The 19,722-nt window shown below is 37.1% G+C and overlaps 1 protein-coding gene across 2 annotated transcripts; it reads right to left on the reverse strand.

Moving 5' to 3' along the window:
- Window positions 1–527: 527 nt before the first annotated feature.
- On the reverse strand, window positions 528–19,105 carry hmgn3 (high mobility group nucleosomal binding domain 3). 2 transcript variants are annotated; one of them, XM_015348733.2, is made up of 7 exons: window positions 18,973–19,105; window positions 12,432–12,482; window positions 7,404–7,433; window positions 5,403–5,453; window positions 2,895–3,011; window positions 2,668–2,767; window positions 528–1,107 (listed from the first exon to the last, which is right to left on the reverse strand). In XM_015348733.2, exons 1-7 carry the CDS (start codon window positions 18,985–18,987, stop codon window positions 1,094–1,096), a joined length of 378 nt encoding a protein of 125 aa, XP_015204219.1. In that variant the 5' UTR covers window positions 18,988–19,105; the 3' UTR covers window positions 528–1,093. The 2 variants fall into 2 exon arrangements, with proteins under 2 accessions (XP_015204219.1, XP_015204227.1); XM_015348741.2 differs by lacking the exon at window positions 2,668–2,767 and having other exon boundaries at window positions 18,973–19,097.
- Window positions 19,106–19,722: the final 617 nt, after the last annotated feature.

Raw genomic sequence — 19,722 nt, forward strand, 5'->3', positions numbered from 1 at the left:
GGTCAAAGGAAAGAATGCTATATAACACAGGATATATCCTATAGTATATCCCAAATATCAATTAGTACTGTGCTTCCCATATCCTCCTCAGCTCCAGTGTCCATTTCGTTTTTTTGTGTGCATGTATTAAAAGCAACCCAAAAAAACAACATGAAAACCACAAGTGTAAATGGATGTTGTAACTACCCCCAAACATTAGGGATTATTTTGGAATACTATATAGTTCCTGATGTCTAAAGAGGTCAAAATATTTCATACTTATTTTAAGATAACATGTCATACAAAAGAGGAGGCAAACCAGTCCATGTAGCCCATGTTGGTAGTCAGTAGCTTATTGATACAAGGATCTTGTCCAGTCTTAGTTGGAAAGAAGCCACAGTATCGCCTTGAACTACACCGCTGGACAGCTTGCTCCATACTCCCACAGGCCTTGGGAATTTTATCATATTAATAATCACCCATTATAAAATAAAATGGTGAAAATTCTTCACCGAGGTTTTCAAATGAAAAAGTCATGACGCTACAAATTCACACGCCACAAAGGACATGGCTTTTTTATTTTAAAATAGTTCCATGGAATTCATCCCAAACAGGTGGGGGCTGATCACGGAGATCAGCGCGTTTTTTTTTTTCCAACCACATTAACGCTTAGTACAAAGCACCACTGATTATTGCTATGCAAAACTGGCAGAAACAAAATAAGAATAAAAAAACCTGTCAGAAACATACACAAGTCACTACAAGCCCTACAGTGTTCTAAAAACACAGCGATAGACTGCTAATCCAATTTGAATGCTAATCCAATCACACTTGTCTCATAATTGCAATTCAGGTGATAAAAAACGACGGTGTGGCCAGTGAAATGAAGTTAAAAAGGGATTCTATTGAATTGTGTGGTGGGGGGTGGGGCTCTTGGTAAAAGAAGTATGAACAGTGTATCTTGGTTAATTCCACTACCACAGGTCTAAAAAAATTAGCATTTACAAAATACTTGATAAAAAATATTCTTCTTTCCAATAGTACAAGAGGTGCATAAAATTAACTAAAAGTTCATGTGAGATGCTTCACTCATTCTTTCTTGTCAGCTGCTGGGTCAGTTTTCTGTTCCTAAAGGAAAAGAAAAGAGGAAAGAGAACAGGCAGGTTACTGCGTAGCCCAAACCAGAATGGAACTAAACTACTGTACCACAGCAACTTCCACACCATGTTAACTGAGCAGCAGCTAAGAAAAGAAGAGCAATTCAGTTAGCAGAAAAAAGTGAAAAAAGGGCCTTTTCCAATGAGCAGTGTTAAGCTTTTCCCTTATTAAAACACATAACTAATTAGAAGCTTTTTTAGCCGTGCCCTTAAAGGAAATTCATCAATCGCCTTTGCAATTGATTGTATTTGAATTGGAATAAATATCATCGAAACATACAAGAGGAAAGGGTCACTTTTCCTGCCACATGTGTTGATGAGCAGAATTGTCCATTTTTGGTCACTTGGATCATTTTGAAATTCTCCCAGAAACGTTTTGGTGCTGCACCTACTGTAGCAACTCTGTCATCCTCTCACATGGAAATGACTTTTAATATAAGTAACCAGCGAAACCATCCCCATAAAAATGATGTGTTTTCACATTTCAGAATTGCTGCCAATGATGAATAAAGCAACATCACGTTGAACAGTTGCTGTATGTACAACTCTGGTCTTCTGGTTTACAGCAAGTTTCACAATTAGACCTGGCAGTTTTAGTACTAACAGCAACACAAGTTTTGAGAAGAGCCGATGTTGGAAATCGCACGTGGCAGCTTAATATATGTTTTACATTATTATACTGATTTCTTTTTAGACCATATTATACATTGTATTTTGCAATCATTTGTTTTTATAGATTATTAGTAGAACAGGGTTTTAACAGCTTTGGATAAAGGTGCCAAATACAATAATAGCTACGATAATCAACATAGTGTCTCTTAGTGTCAAGCTGTGGTAGGATTAATGGCTCCTATTTATCATTTTTGTTATTATATACTTGTTGTTTTTCCAATACAAAGGTTTACATTGGGCTGTCTAAGCTTGAGCACAAATATCTCCCTATCCCTTGTTAGTAGATCCTTATTTCTCTCAACAGGTCATTCTATTTTCCTTAACCAATGGCTCAAACAAAAGCACCCCTTGTGACATTTCATTAGGAATGTATCAGCTACCGGAAAATGTCATTTTCATTAAATCTGTCATCATTAGCATCGTTCTAGGTATTCATTTAATTTTCTTATCAAGTCTTTTTTAAAAATCAAAATATTAATAAGCCGTGCATTGGAGACTGCACACATTTTAACATGTTGCAGTTGGATAAGAGCCCATTAGTCTTTACATTTTGAATCTTAACATTTTGTTTTGAAAATAAATCAAACAGATTGACCAAAATGAGTTATATGAGCAAGTTATTTCTCCCACCCCACCTTTACAACCCACACATACAGAAAAAGGAATACAATGTCAAACTCCCAGACCTAATACAGACGCAATCACAGAGTGAGACCTTAAGCTCAACCACAGCACACAATTCAGGAAAACCAAAAACCCCTCAGCCACTGATTTAACCTGCTCCTCTTCACTACTCAGCACACTACCCAACTTTCCTGCCTGGAAAACAAACCACCGCACACAGAATACACTTGCGTACCCTTTACTTTGACTGTTCCAGTTTGCCCTTTTACGGACAGCAAGCTGGGAGAAGTACTTCTATTGGCAGACACACTAACAGACGAGCGAGAAATACGGATCTGTAGTAGTGGGAGGGAGTAAAAAAAACAAAAAAACAACAACATTAAAAACACATGCATCAAAACCGTAAAAAAAAAAGGCGCAACAGGAATGGGAGAAAGTCCGGGCCGGAGAGGCAGACCATACCTCATCGATCTTGGTCTCCCCGTTCTCGGCAGGCGCGGTGCCCTCCTCCAGCTTTTCGTCTTTTTTCCCTTTCCCTCCTTTCTTGCCTTTCACAGCGGCCTTTTCTCCGGCCTGCTTCTGCGAAGACAGAGCACAGCAAGAAGCAAAGGCAGCTCGTGGCTCCCTTGCCAACTAGTCCTCAGGTACATTTTGCAGTCCACCAGGAGTTAGTTGATCCAGACACACGACACCACCCAGGCAGAGCAGGAGCTGTACTTGGGACACACGGACTCCAAGTTTCTGAAATGGAGAAAATACCCCAACACACACCCTGCCTGCGAAACAGGCTTCAATTAAAAGTAAATATAGTAAAACAAGTACAGTAGGTCTCAAAAGTCTACACACCCTTAGTGAAATTTCAGTTTTTGTTGTCGTAAAGGTTGAAATCAAGATGGATCATGCTACACCTTTTTTCAGCTTTAATAAGATCCTGTGACCAACAATGTTTTAGTGAAAAACAAATGGATCATTTTTAGGAAAAAAGGCTAAATTCAAATGTAACTTTAAAGATATATGAATGAATATTCATTTCATTTCAGCTCATTTGGTTTTTCACCAATAAATTATCCAGCCATTTCCAGAAAAAAACATGGTATCATTTTTGACAACATTGATGAATAGCTTGTTCCACACTCCCACAACCCTTTGTGTAAAGAACTGTGTACTTTTCTTGTTTTTAAATGTGCTGCCCTGTAGTTTCAACTTGCACCCTCTGGTTTAAGTTTTACTGTTGATTTGGAAGAAGCTTATATGCTTGGCTTCATCAATACCTTTGAAGATTTCGCATATTTGACTCAGTCTTTTCATTCAAGACTAAAAAGATTCAGTTGTTTTTAGTCTGTCAATATGGGACATTCCTTTGAGTCTGAGATGTTACCTAGTCACTCTTCTCTTTACCGATTCCAGAGCAGCAATATTAAATTAGTATGGCAATACCCAAGATTAGACATTACTCTAAATAAATTCTTAGTGTATGGGAATTAAGTCAATCGGGGATTTTAAGAAGTCAGTACTTGACTTAAATTATATTATATGCTTGTTATTATTTATGCCTAAATTGTCTTTTAATTACTTCTCCACATTATCTAGAAGATGAAAATCATGTGTTTTAACTAACACCTTAATCTTTTTTATAGGCAAGAAACGCAGTTTACCATTTTATATTCACTGTATACTTATTGTTTTGGCTGTGTGCATGTTGACAGGTGCAGTGTTACATTACATATACAGTAACCTGCCAGGTGTTTGCCTAATCTTCAATTGCATTTAAATCTTTTCAAACCTCTATTACAGCTCCTACCGTGTTCGCTAATCCTCATAATTTGGCATAATCTGCAAATTTAAAATCGATGCCACAGTCTAGTTTGGGGGGGGGGTCTCAAATTCAATTACTGTGGCGCCTGGATGTCTTTTGTTTTTTGTTCCAACCACGTACTTAGTTGGATAGTAAAAAACACTTCTTATTATTTTCTAAATTAGACTTAGGTTAACTGAATATTTAGATTAGGACAAAATGAAGACACCAGGCCCTTAAAGACAATGTCCTGACGAGAGCCCTGGTCTACATTATCGCTTCAATTAAGAACAACTGTGGTCAAACTTCAGACCCATGTTAATTACAAAGCTAAAAAAAAAAGCTTCAAGAGTAACATTCACCCCTTATCTGTACTCAAATCTGTTATTCAGTTGTTAATCCAAATTCATGCATCTCCTTAAAATAGGGGTGCTCAACTTTGATCTTCACTAGGCTAGGATTTACAGCTTCTCAAGAACAAGGAAAAGCTTTATCTTGTCCAATTAGGCAAATAATGAGTCCAACTGAGTAATTAAAGTCCAAGGTGTAAAAAAAAACATGAAACCTTCTGGCCCTCTAGGAATGGAGTTGTGCAGTCCTGCCTTAGATGCCTATTGCCCAGAATGGGACTGTTAATGGGGAAAATTAGATTTTTATGAAATTAATTTAACTTGATTGGGATTAACAGCAGAGGCTCAACAGATCAGACAAGCAAAATTTATTTTAACCTAGAAAACAGAGCCGCAAATTCATTTTAAGTGGTCAACATGTGACTACTTAATCAATTCAAAGCACATAAGGGCACATCAACAATAACATACAGAGAAATGATTGATGATGAAATGAGAAATGAGATTAAGGTTCAATGAATGGTGCAACCGTTAAACATGTTAAAAATAAGAAAGTATCCAAATGAATTCCCAGTTTAAAAACTTTCTCTTGTAAGCATTCATTATTAGTAGATAACACCTTCCAGAAGACTACAGTACATATTGGTGAAGCAGGCTCAAAACCGTTAATTTCCTACAGTTAATTTCCTGGGTAAGGAAAGGACAAAGGGTTTTGCTCTTACAGGCCTTGTGAAATGATTGCGTTTTCTGTGGCGCACAGGTGAAGGCATTATTGACATTCGACAGGTATACGGGTGCTGGCCCAGGCCAGCTCAGTCATCTTACCTTCACAACAGGCTTCCGCGGCTTGGGCTCAGGCTTGGGTGGAGTGGGTTTCTGTAACAAAACGGCACAGATTTGTGGGCACACGTTACAGTACCTTAACTGAAAGGGTAATGGCACCAGGTGGGATGCACACTCATCAAGGAGTTGCCTTAAAGGTTTGTTCCTGTCATGATAAGCTGTTTCAAAACACTGCCATCAGTACAGTTTTAAGACTAGCCTTTTGCTGTACTTCAAGAGCATAAATAAAATATTCCTTTTGCATCATATTTAAAGAAATGCTTATCGTTTATTCCTTTATTATTAAATTGTAAAAGCTCTCACAATATCAAATAGCTGGTTCAGGAAGGAAAATTATTATTTTCATTTGCAATATTTAATAGTTTAATCTGTTCTGAATTAATCACTGTGAGCATGTTTCCTTAACCTAAGAGCAGCAAGAACAGACAGTTGATATTGATACATTAGGAGACATTAGGAGTTGACCATGTAAATAATATCATCTAAAGAGAAATACACTTAAGAACAGCAGGACCTAAGATTGCCTTTATTACTAATTAAAGATAAATGTAAATGGCTAAAATGACAATTTTGTGGACCGTGATAAGTTAAATTTACGTTAAAAGTCTGTATAAAATAGCTCCACAGAAATAAATCTTTTGAAAATGTATTATTTCTAGGTGAGCTGCTTGCCTTTAGACAACCATCAACATACTTTCAGTAGCAATCAGTGTTGAATTTGAATTATAATTGCTGGATAAGTCATTACTGACCAAATAAAAAATGAAGTCTTAAAACTAAAGCTTTAGTGCCATAATCAATATTCTAAGGTACAAGAAAAACATTGTAATTCAAGTTAACTCTTTTGTTAATTGAAAACAGTTATCTTTAAAAACATCAAGCAGCATGCCAAACTATTTCTGTGCAAAGTGTATTGTTAGGATCTTGGAAGAACTGGCAAATTACAGATAGTGGAACAAACTCCCTTGTTTATTCAGGTTACAAGTAAAGCATCCATGTTATAAAGAACATCTTCAGAGACAATCCTGAAAAATCTTTTTTTAAATAAAAATACATTATTTAAATCTAATGGCGTGTAGGGCCCTGCTACTGTATTTATTAAAGCTTCACCTCAGCAAACCTGTGTGAGTGAATTCAGAAGTGTTCAGAAGTTTCAGACGACTTCTTCAGAAAAGAGAAATGCACTTATCAAATAAAGTTTCAGGTATATTACTACAGCTGTATAGTTTCATACAGCAGACTCCCCAACGTATGTGCTCCCAAACTTAAGTGTCGGCTCCGGAAAAAAAACATTTTTTTCAATTCTCTGAAAAATTCGTCAAGCACTCCCATAAGAGCTTGTTAGTGAGCCTATACAGTCATCTTATTCACTTTTATTTTCTGTTTTTATACTTCTATTTAATATCTTGTACTACTGTAAGCAGTTAGTCGGGGGGTTATAAGGGTTATTTGGGTGAAAATCGACTATACGTGAATTTGGCTTCGCGTGCAACTTAAAATCCCTAATTCTTACATAAATTGTGAGTCACCAGTATATATATATTTTCAGAGAATAATGAATTCTGATTGTTTCCTAATATAGAAGACAACTTACTCTGTTTTTTGTAACTATAAAAGCATAACTTAATTTTTCAAACCCTCCTTCCCTGCTTTAAAAAGAATATATATATTTCCTCAGCTGAGGCCCTTCCAGACGTGTTACTTGATACTGTCCAACTGCGTTACTTAGTGGGGTAAGAAAGATTAGAGCTTGGTTTGGGTTATTCAGAAATGACAAAGTTCAAAGTTTGGTTTTTGCAGCTCTTGAACCTAGGTTCTGCAGAAATCCTTAAATTCACAGGGTATTAAAAATGATTCTGCCATTTATATTGCACTCAATTAACACTGACATAACGGCAGCAAACCACGAACATCCGAATGACATAATAAATTCAATCTAACATCCACTAAGGATATTAAAAAGAAAAGAACTCATGTACTTACAGCTGACAACCTCAAAGATCTTCTTGTTGGCTGAAAGAGAGAACAAGTATTAGAGGCGGTGTATTAGAAGTTAAACAAGGTTTGTTATAATGCTGTCCAAGCACTGACAGATAAGCATTCAATAGTGTTAAACTTATTTAATCACTGCCCATAATTTTTTTTGCTTTGGAAATATTCCTAAGGGATCCCTTACAAAGTTTTATTGCATAATTGAACTGGCCCACAGCTAAAAGCTTACTGTGTACGACTGCAAAAACAATATGCAAAGCACCGTACATTTTACATAGCTTAAAAGCTCTATATTGTGATGCAGTAGTGACTGTAAAATGATCTTCAAAAGTTCTGCCATTATATGCCCCCCCCATCTCCTGTAGCTATTAATCATTACTTAAGCAATTTACAGTCTGTTGTTCATGAACAACTGAGGCAGTCAAAAGAGATATTTGCTTACTACTGTACACCAAACCATCAGCACAGGTTATATAATCTTTAGATTACAAAGTGATAGTACTGTGTTTACAACAACAAAAAACAGTAAAAGGTTCACACTTCTTAAGGTTTACAGTTTTCAAGATACACACTCTCAATTTGCATTTTTTTATTATTTGTTTTTTGTTTATTGGATTAACCGCAAAAATAAATACAATTTCTTCATTTAGGACAAATTAGTTATCCTTTAACACACCAGACTTTAACATAACCAACAACAGGCAATTCAACAGAGTGCTTGAGACAACATACACTGTGCCTACCCAGTTTCCGACTGGGATAAGTGCTTTGGTGACAAAGGCAACTGGACAGTCTTTGTCTCTGTGTACTTCCAGTCATTATCATCTCACACTAAAGAAATGTAGGAAATGTTTTTTATTGTTCTTGTCTGTACCTTGTGTTTAGACCTCCATCCATTTTTTTGCCATTTTATCCAATTCAGTTGCAGTGGTGCCAGAGCCTATCCCAGCAAGCAACAGGTGCACCCTGGACACGATGCCAGTCCATCACAGGACAGACACACAATCACACCAGGGCCAGAGTTCCCAGAAGCCAATTAACCTACCAGCATGTCTCTGGACTGTGGGAGGAAACTGGAGCACCCAGAAGAAAACAAACACGGGGAGAACACACAGATACCACCCCAGGAATTGAACCAATGGCCCCAGCTCTGCAAGGCAGCAATGCTAACTCCTCACTGTGCCACCATACTGCCAGTGTCAATACATCTCAAATAAAAATTAATGAAACTCTAAAACACAGTAAGCTTCTGTGGGGAAAAAATCCTTAAAAACCAAATACAATGCAAATAATTTAAAAATAAAATCCTTATTTTAGCCAAAATTATGTTATTTTTTCACTGGACACTGGAGACTCCAAAAATAACTTCATTAGCAGCACTAGAAAGTGAAGGAACAGGTTTTCCTTAACACATGTGTGCTGTTAATGAAGTCTTCATTAATAGTAAGAAATGCTTATTTTTCTTGTAAAGGTGTATGGAGAGAAATTCTTTGTGATAATTATTTTTAAAATGTACATTTTAAAATGAGCACACCCAATAATTTTGAGATGCTGGCTTGTGTGCTCAACATTCTATAAATAAAAGATTATAAATGGTCAGCAATTAATAATTTGCTGTAAACAAAGGTACACAATGATCTGCTAAAGCCATAAATAAGAATGACTTTATAATAAATGACAAAATATAAAAGATAAAAGTCTGGCAATAAAAAGACAAAAGATGGTTGCAGAATTAAGGCTCGTGTATTTTCCACACCATTTAGCAGCCATCACTAACAACCATTTCCCTTCATGTTTTACATGAAACTGATCAATACTAACAACATTTATTTTAAAAAAAGGATCTTTTGTAATACTACATAAATAGCTGACATGAATAAATGCGTTATTTTTATTTAGGAGTAGACCCAGAACACTCCTGTGGCTAAGGATCTGCGCCTGTGGCTGGACGGTTGCCAGTTCGTATCTTGTGGCTGGCAGAGGAATCCTACGCCATCCATTTTCTCTAACAAAATATACTTCTCTTCAATACAATAGCAGTACACCAACTACAAAAAAGATGATTATTTTCCTGGTAACAGATCGATCAGAGAGGGTATCTACTAGTTATTAATAATAGTAATCCTATTACTATATTAATGCTGGGAGATGGCCTCCCTAAGAATCAGAAAGTCCTTGAGAAATACTGACAAGCATTGGTCAGCCAGAAGATGATCAAAGTCATTAGGCAAGTATGCAACCCCTGCTTAAGAAATGTAAAGGAAGCCAATCATTACTGCACGGGTGAACAGAACACAAGAGAATTTAGTGTTCCTTTAAAACAACAAAGATTGTGCAGGTAAACAAACAGATCTGGAGATGTGGATATGAAAAAAAAACAGTATTGTAAAGATAATGCAAAAAAAATGGTTTGAATGGACAAAATGACACTCAAATAAAACAGAATGTTGAAAGAAGAGCAAAAAAAACTTGAGAAATGGTGAATGTTTCACAGAAAAATTTTATCCCAGATTTGGAGGGACTGCTCTTGGAAGACGTTTGAAAAAATGAAATAGAATCTGACAACAGTGTTACCACAGAAATCTTTCATAACATTTTTTTACCTGGTCTACAACTTCCTTATTAGCATGGGATTTGTTTTACAATAACAAAAAAAATAAAAAATAAATCTATCCTAAATACTCATCACAATTAGGCAGGTAATAAGTAAACAGCATGATATCCTGTGTCATGGTCTGTCCACAGTCATCGTATCTACCAACCAGTGATCTAGTATAAGACAAGCATGACAAAAAAAGAGCAAGAAAACTAATGGAAAAAGTTCACCACAACTTCTCTAAAATTCAAATTAAATTCTTAACTGCTGAATATTTAGGCAAGCATTTTGAGAAAATGCCTAAACCCATAAGGCAGTAATTAAAAAACAACAAAAAAAATGTTTGTTTAAATTAAATCTGCTTTCAATGTTTTCTGATGGGTGTGCTTTTTTGTATTTAGGTTTTAAGAAACAAACTGCTAATAAAATAATGAATGAACATGATTACTTGCTTTTAATATTGTATTCATATTTACGGGTTTGCCTCCTAAATTTTGTCCTCTTGTGCATACTGAAAAACCATCATGGAAACAGAGGAACAAGTGGGTACATAACGAAAATTACTACTTCACAAACTGTTAGCAGTTGTGTACAAAATTAAATGTTACCTATTAATTATATTGCTACTATAGTGTATATATACATACACTGTACATAGAAGTATTATTGGTTGTCATCAAAGTTCAACACTGCATAAAATCCTATACAAGTACTCACAATGATAACACCATACTGTTTAAACTCTACAGTAAACACTATGGCTCCTGGGAACGGAATAACACATAGGTGCATAGCAGTTAAAAGTTACTCCTGTCGACTGACAGCGACCCAGCTTCACATTTCACCCTGTAGTCTGTGCAGGACTCCGAGAGTGGACCAGAACACCGACACTGCTCACAACAGAAGAGACCGAGAGACAAAATGTAACTTATCCAAAACTCATGTCCAGTTCCTCATCATAAACTCTCTGGGACAGGTAATGATCCGGCAGAGAACAGCCTTGTTGCAAGCAGAAGTGTTAATGTTGCTTCAGGACTTTTTCCAAGGGCTACACATTATAATAAAACACCGTCAACGACTTAGTAGTTGCTCAGACACCACTGCAGAGGAAAAGAATCCATCAGTCTTTAAGCATTAAGCCTTTTTGGGACTAACTGTAGGCAAAAAAAAATGTAAAAGCTTGGATGGAAGTTGAATGACAATCTTCTCAGGCAGAAACACAGGCAGGGAGTTCAGATGCTTTCCTTCTGTCTTCAACATGTCTGATTTCCCTCCTTTTGCCTTTTTTTCCCCCTGCCGGTCTCGCACGCCACCTTTTTAGTATTTTATTTTGCTGCCCGTCAGGTTCCTGGTCCCCAGACTTTCATGAATAAACTGCCCAGGGCAGAAACCGACCGCTTCACGGCGTCCAAACGTGGGGCACCAAAAAAGACACCAAGCACTGGGATCAAGAGGTGGCAGCAGCGAGAGAGATAGAGAGGAGGAACTCCCAGGGCGTGCTGATCTACAGTGGCTGGGAAAAGAGCCCGTCAGGTTTTAGAACAGATACAGCTATTGTAACGTGCCTTGGGAAACGATTGCTTAAGAAAAAAGATAAAACTCCACAAAAAAGGGCACAAATTTTCCAGTCCAGCACATTTATAAAGCTTCAGTGCATTTCACTTCAATGGTAACAAGCTTCCATCTACTACATTATTTTCAGCCTTCGTCAGTACAGACTAGTTGGTTTTTATTCACCTGTTAAGGGGGAGTGACCTCTAGGCCACTGTGCACTGTAGTAGAAAAGCTTTACTTGATTGTGCAGGTCTCCTTGGAAAAGTGTTCGTGGCAAATTCTAATTACATCTTCATGTCGTGCTCATATTTAAATAATTTCAGTTATATATATATACACACACACGAGAAACTGATGCATTCGTTACATCAGGTGATTGTCCTTTGCACATCTCCACAGACACTATTCCTAATGGGCATAAAGATGGTAACTTCTGACAAGGTGTCAAAACATTTGCAGGTAGCAAGTCATCCAAAGGCAAGTGTGGACAAGATCAAGAATTTGCTCTGCCAAGATAAAGTTTTAAAATTCATTTAGCTGACTTTAATCCAGGGCGTGTTTGATTAAAAACCAATTGCTGAATTGCAAAAGTATGAAAATGCACACACTTTAGTCTGTAAGAGCATTAATTATCAATCAAGTAGCATTTTTAAGCACCCGTGTCAGAAGAGGTGGACATTTGTTTTTAGAAAGCCTCCACTTCACAGAAATAATCTCTCTGTGACAGTGCTTCATTCTTCAGGAGATGGACACCCCCATGCATTTAGAAATATCTATAACTCACCACGCAGCAGGACATATAAGATGCATTGCATCTTACACTCCACTTGTGCCCTTAGTCAGATTTCAGAATGCACCTCAACACTCACCTCCTGCTTGGTGACTTTCGTCGAATCCTTGCCTTCAGCACCCTCTGGAGACTGGAAAGAATAGCAGAGGCATTTTAATGTGGTGGCACTTTGCACAGCAAAATCATTATTCTAAGAAGCAAACCTAAGTGTACTGCACAGTCTATGCCATGCATAAACATTCCTTCAATAAGCTCCGAAGTTACTAGCAGGAACACAATCCTGTTACCAATACCAAGATTTGATTACCAAGCTGTAAAATGTCAGAAATTGCATTTAGGTCAGCACTTTTGAGGTCAGCTCTGAAGTACCCCTACGTCTGCTAGGTTTTAGTTCCAACTGGTGCTTAATCACCAGTTCTAACTGGTGGCTATAACTGATCTGCTTGCTGGTTCAGACTTTTTTCTGTCCCCAGTCCTTGGTTTGAAAAATCCTTCATCTAATACACATTATTTCCAGCAGCTTCAGCATATACGATATTCATTCAGTCTCTCCTTAATGTGCTTATTAAGAATTTGCTCCCATATTTCGGCTCAATTGATGACGAATGGACAAAAGTTGGAGTGGCACTGTATAAACACTCCTACAGTGAGTCTGTGTTTTTCCTCTTGCTTCAGTTCGTTTGGTTAGCTTTCAGACAGCACACCTGAATGTAGCCAGTCCTGAAATTCACCGATTACCACAGGGTACATAATTACAAAGCTCATTCTGCTTTTTAAGTGCGGAAAGCAAATGTATATCATTTTTTGGAGGCTTTTATTAACTATTGCCCAGGACAATGAACTTTCTTTATATCCCCCAAACCAATCAATGTTTCTGCTATATATCAGGTAAGCGGCAATAGGCTTCTTGCTGGAACAAAAGACACTATTTCAAAAACACCAACCAAAATGTATGCCGATGGAAAAAAGGAGTTTATTTGCATAAATTAAAACAGTGCCTGCTACATTACATGATTTATCTTTTATTTAAATCCCTTATCAAACAATGAACAAATTATGCTGAATTATGTTACCAATAATAAAACATTGTCTACAGTTTTAAGAACCGCATCTCTTAAATCGCAGGATTTTCCGTTGAAAACATTACAAAAGGAATGTTTCCATTCTATTCATACTGTCAGTTCTACCACAAAGCAGAAAAGAAAATCCAAAAGACTTGTGTTTCTCTTGCATTTTGTCTCAACTGTCAACTTGATTGGATGATTTTAGAATTTATTAGGAGTATCATGGAAATAAATCAGTTCAATTTTAATTAGGGTGCCATTAAAGCTAACCTTACAATAGTGACACTATTGCCCTTTAAAACCGATTTTTTGCCTAGCTGCAAAGATTGAAAAAAAAGGACAAGAAGAATAAAGACAGGTAGGCTATACACCGTAAAAAATCTTGTTACTGTAAAAACATCTCAGGGCCCTGTTGAAGGTTTCTTAATAGTTGGACTGAACTGAGTAATAGATCTGAACTTACAGTACGTAAAAAAATAAATCACAAATCATGGTTCATAAACCAAGGGATTTTTAAAAATAGAGCAGTTTTAGAAGTAAAAAATCAGGTAAGGATAAAAAAAATGGGTTTTCAACAGACTACTGCACCTACTGCTACATTATTACAGTAACACCAAAAAGTGTTTTCTACATTCTGATTTATAGACAGCTTCCTCAGTATCAAACAGAGCTACATTCTGCACACCTCTTGATAACAAAATAAAACTGCATCTTTGTTAAGTGTTGCAGCTTTGTTAAGTTCTGTGGCAAATTGGAAATTGGAACATTTTCCACCTCCTACTGTAATAAGAAAGAAATGAAAGATTAATATCATTGCTTGGATAAACATCTTCTATCCATGTTGGAATAATTTACAACCTAAACTAAATATGCTTTTGCATATTATATATGCACAAGTTTATAGCATTAATTAAAGTTTTAAAGTATTCAATGATAGCTTTTACCATAGATGTAATTGATGTATAAGTGTAAAGGCAGAAAAAAATACCAAGCTGGTGTGGTTACTGAAATGTGCAATAATAGTTTCTCACACTGTTAACTTCACTTTGAGCATTGAAAATGCAGCACTGTGTATAGAACAGATATACTGTACCACCAGTCCAATGGCACCTGGGGAACTAAACACAGGCGGACTTACTCACTAGGTTTTACAAACCGTTAGTTCTGCTCAGCAGCAAATTCAATATGTGACACATAATGTTTTACATCACCTATTAGGGAATTTGTATCCACTTACTTGTGAATAACCCACTTCTAAATTATTAAGAGGCAATAAATAAGGCTTAGTGGGGTAGTTATTATTCTTACTTCCACATACAATGCATTACCTAAATCAATACTGAAACTCTGGCTGTTTTGCCCATCTTCTGCAACACAAAACAATTGTGATCTAGAAAGCGACTTTAATAACATTCTGAAAATACAATTAAGAACAATCCATTGAAAACATATATTTTGCATCAACTCCAGTTCTGATGAGCAAAAGATAAAGAATGCATTACCAAAAACAAAACAAAAAAGTAATACAGCGACCTACTCCTTATTATGGATGTGGAAATATTGAGCTTATGGAGTGGCTCTCTGCTATCCTTATTGTTAACTAAATTTCCAAATACTCCTCACCGCAAACTGTTAGGAACATCTGGTGATGCATCTGCTGTGTGTTACTCAGTGAAGGTTACTGGCTGGGTGTGTATTATTTGTAAAAAAACTTTAAACAAAAGTGCAGAAGAAGGGCGGAAAGATCTTGATTTTCAGGATAAACAATTGCTGTGATTGTTTAAAGGTGGCAAATAAAGGGAGAGGACTAATAAAGGATGAGAAAAAAAGTTGTGGGACAGGATATATAATGGTAACGAGGAAGAAAACTATTTTAATGGAAAGTAAAGTAATTGTTCTCCCGTTGCACTGTGACACTGCCTTTAAGAAAGATCACGAGCTTTTAAAACTTACCTTTTGTAATACAAAAGAGGTTTATAGCCCCTGACACATACCTGGGTTGGCATGTATGTACTATATATACACTGTATAAATACAGACAGATCACTTAGGAAAAGAGTTTTAACTTTAAGATTTCTAATGAAGGCTGACGACATGCTACTTCCAATTCCTGAAAATGAATCCAACGGAAAGCCAACAAACACACGCCAACATTAGATAAGGTGAAGATGCCCTACAAAGAGGCATACAAGTTCTTAAGCCCTTGTTTGCGGTTTGTTTAGAGTATGCGGAGAAAAACTAGCAAACAAGGGCTTAAGAATTTTTCCACAATCATGCCTGTTACTAACACACATAAGATAAAAAAGACTACCCTCACGATATCCAAAACATTGGAAATATGAGTTGCTGAGCCTTTTCCACAGCAGTTAGCATCAAACACCTGCAGCGATTCGTGATCACCTTTCAAATCAAGCACAGGAAGGAAGCCAAGGGCTTTAAATGCTGCGTCCTGGCAGAATGGGCACTGTGTTTGGGTGATCAACAACAGAGACGCAACTGAGGCAAAGTTAAACCACGAAAACCTGAAAAACCTTGATACGGCGGCGCAAAAATAAAAAATACAGGATGGTCAATAAAATTAACAGCCCAAGTCTGAGCTTGCAAAGTTTACTATCAATTTTTCTAACACAGAGCATCTTCCCTTCTTTGTAACATTCACAGGGCTGCAAAAGTTGTAAAATGCCCATAAAATGCACAGACCTCTGGATATCAATATCATAATTCCACCTCATTAAGTTTTTAAAAATACAATTCCCAATCTTTAAACACTGCAGGCAGCACACAGAGCAGAAACATGCGAATCAGAATTTGTTGCCACCAACTTGCTTTCAGTTTACGCTGAGATGACCATCCTCTCCTTCCTCGTCACTTCTAGAAGAAAACTCATGTGCGTGAAGTTAAGCACACAATTTGCTGCAGAGCTTATACTGCTGCCACAGTACGTATCTGGGAAAATGGATCTTACAGGTAAACTAAATGAGACTAGGGCCTGAATGAAAACTTTGAGCCATTCTCCAAATAAAAATGTTAAAAGTAATTAATAACAAGGTTTTCAAGTTCATCAAGTGCTGGGTGGGTAGTCTGAGAGTTGCAGATCTGATTCTATCTGGGTTTACAAAATATATATTCATATTTCATTTTGCCACTGTTAGCATTTTTATTTCCAAATTGTAATGTTCTTAAGATACAGATGCCTCCAAGTGCTATTAACCATGGTACTGTATGTATTTCTTAAAAATTGTGAATGGACTTGTATATATATATATTCCACCTTCAGAAGTACAACACTTTTAAACTCGGAAAGAATAATTTTACTTCAGTCTTTGCAACAGAGGCAATACACAGCATTACTCATTGTTAACTAGAAGTCATTGTAACACAGTGAGTGGAGGTATAAACGTTTGTTTCTTTCTCTTTCCTCTCTATCTTGTAAATCTAGCACTATCCCTCACACAACAAAAGAGAATCTCATCCCAGACTTTCAACCTGTAATTTCTGACCACACACTGCGCTGAAAAATGAACATGTGCAAACATTTGTGCAAACTTAAAATTACTTGTATTATTGTGTTCATTTATTTATTGTAATAAACACAGGCACGTGTATTTCATCATTACTTACACAATTATTTTCTGTAAACTGGTAAGCTTTGAAAATCAAAACCTTAGTGCAAACCTCTCACTCAATCTTCTCCAACAGGAGACTTCACGTGTAGCTTTCTTGACTACATCTAAAAGGATCTGGGTGTCTGTTACAGATTCTTGTACTGTAGGTCATCATCAAGAAATACAAAACAGCAAACAGAGTGCTTGGGTACATAGCAAAACGTGTGGATTTTAACTCAAGGGAAGATGCAGAAATTTAACATTGTATAACTACAAAATTCAGAATACCTATGTTCAGTTTAAGTCACCACAGTAGAAAAAAACGTTTTAGCCCTAGAAAGTTTAACATGAGCAACAAGAACAATATTGGAAAAATTAAAGGAGAAAATAACTTTGTATTACAATTTATTGCCACTTGTTTCTGCATTATACTCATTACATTTAAAAATATTGCCTATTTTAACATATTTAAATAAAAATGCACATAATAAAACTACACTGCATGGGTTAACTTCTCATATAAATACATCACAGGCAGTATGTTCTAATATATATTGGCTGTTGACAGATTATTCAATTTCATCTGGTCAAATGCCTGAATTTTATTATAATCTAAAAGGAAATCAACACAAATCACCTTAGTTCTTCGAGATGCTAGATGCGTGGAACGTACATTTATCTACATGTACATAAATATAAAACCCCACAAAATCCGAAAAGGTATCATTAACTAAAGAGTACACAAGGTAACGTAGTGTTCCTCAGCAGAGCGGTGTATAAAATGATTCGCCGAAAACAAGGTAGTAACGTTTTATTTAAAAATGTGTCTCACTAATACTAACACGCCTGAGCCAAAAAGCAAGCATCCGTGCTACGCTTCTGTTTATATGGCGGAATAGTGCTACAGTATACAATTCCGAGTGTAATCCGTGTGCAATCTGGCTACAATGTCATGCAAATGGTTGTTTGTCAGTTGAGCTGTAGTAGGGGGAGCTAAATATTTTTGTTTTTCATGCCGTTCCTTTATTTATCACCGCTGCCTTCTCGTCATTTCCTTCTGCACAGCAATGTGGAAAGTGAAATATATCGGATACAACAGGATTGTGCTTAACTAATTAAAAAGAAAAAAGCATTTTCTAGTGATTAAACCTTATCTTTTTTTTGTAATCTAGCTGGCAGGCGCGTCATCTGAATTTACAGTCAACCCCACAAAGGGTCAAGCGCTTGGTTAACCCAGAAAGTGAGCTGGGAAGATAATCGTGTCTGTCGCTGTAGTGCCGAGCAGTATGATTGACTTGTTACCCAACCCCCTCCTCCTCCTCCTCCTCTACGCTCCAGCCCCGGGCTTTCCACACTGATTGACACGCTAGTTGGTCACATACGGGTCTGAAACATGAGCGAAGGAGGAGGAAGAGGGTGTCGTTTTAAATATGGCTTTTTTTTTTAAAAGAGTGAGGTCCTCCATCGATCGACGAAAAGGCGCAATTGGAGCGATCAAATTAAAAACGAGCGGATCCGCGTCGGCGTCGGTTTCACGCTGACGTAATGTGCCTTTATGTAGTCAATGACCAGCAGCCAGCGTGTAGCGATCGCCAGGGCTGCCAAATGACATTCACCCCGCGCAAAGCGTGCTCGTCGGGGCAGAGAAAATCTCAATATCCAAAAAGGCAGCGGTAATAAAACATGCCTTTTACCACCAGGTCATGGACGGAAAGAAGTGCCCACGACAAACAGCATGCTAAATCCACGACACGTCAAGCCGCTAAACCCCCCGATGAATTTAACCAATCTTTCGATGAGCTTCAAGCAAGCATATGCGCATTTTTTAAAAAGTTATTATCCATTCACCTGTTAGACATTACGAATATTACTGCAAAATAGTACCGCTATTTTTTCCCCTCAACCTAACCCGAAGTGGCATTGAAAGTAAACCAAAATGGCCAGCGCTTACCTTTCTTTTCGGCATGTTTTCAGTGTTTTTTTTTAATACAGTACAAGATGAAAGAGGATCTGCAAGACGCGACTTTGGAACCAACACGGAATACGGAATCAATATCTAAACACCTCCAATAATAACATGCTAATAATATGCAGACCTTAAACTCTGCCTCCCTCCAGCCTATTGGCTAGGTCCGCAAAGCACTGCTCCATGCTGTGTAGACCGATTGGTTCCGATTGCACTATGTAAATCCAGAGGCCTCTAGAATTGGTTAAAGAGTCATTAACTGGCATGGACGTTTTGCTGTGATTGGCTAGGTCTTTCGTACGCAAATTAAAGGGCATTCTGTGTGCTCCACAGTTCTGGTAAGCCATAAGCATGAAGACAAAATATCCAATCCGCTGACGACAGCATTGACACAAGACTGCGATTAGGTCTTTGTTAATTCCAGAGAGAAACTTTCACTGGGAAATGTAGGCCTAGTTCACAGATTCGTGAATGCGGGACAAAAATGCCTGATATAATTTTGCATCGTGTTAAAGAAGTAGATTTTGCACAATAAACAATCAATAATCTCTTTCATTTCATCGTTTGATTTTTTGACTTAGTACTAACCGGAGTCTGACATTAGCAAGCAAATTAGCTTGACGAGTTGGAATTCTCCTGCCATTTAACTTGGAGACCCATCATCATGTTTACGTACGTGCATCATTTCAAAGAATAGAAAATGAATTACAGGTCTTCCTGCTCAGTTTCTTCCAT

Source organism: Lepisosteus oculatus, chromosome 2 (assembly GCF_040954835.1).
Source record: "Lepisosteus oculatus isolate fLepOcu1 chromosome 2, fLepOcu1.hap2, whole genome shotgun sequence".
Taxonomy (NCBI): Eukaryota; Metazoa; Chordata; class Actinopteri; order Semionotiformes; family Lepisosteidae; genus Lepisosteus; species Lepisosteus oculatus.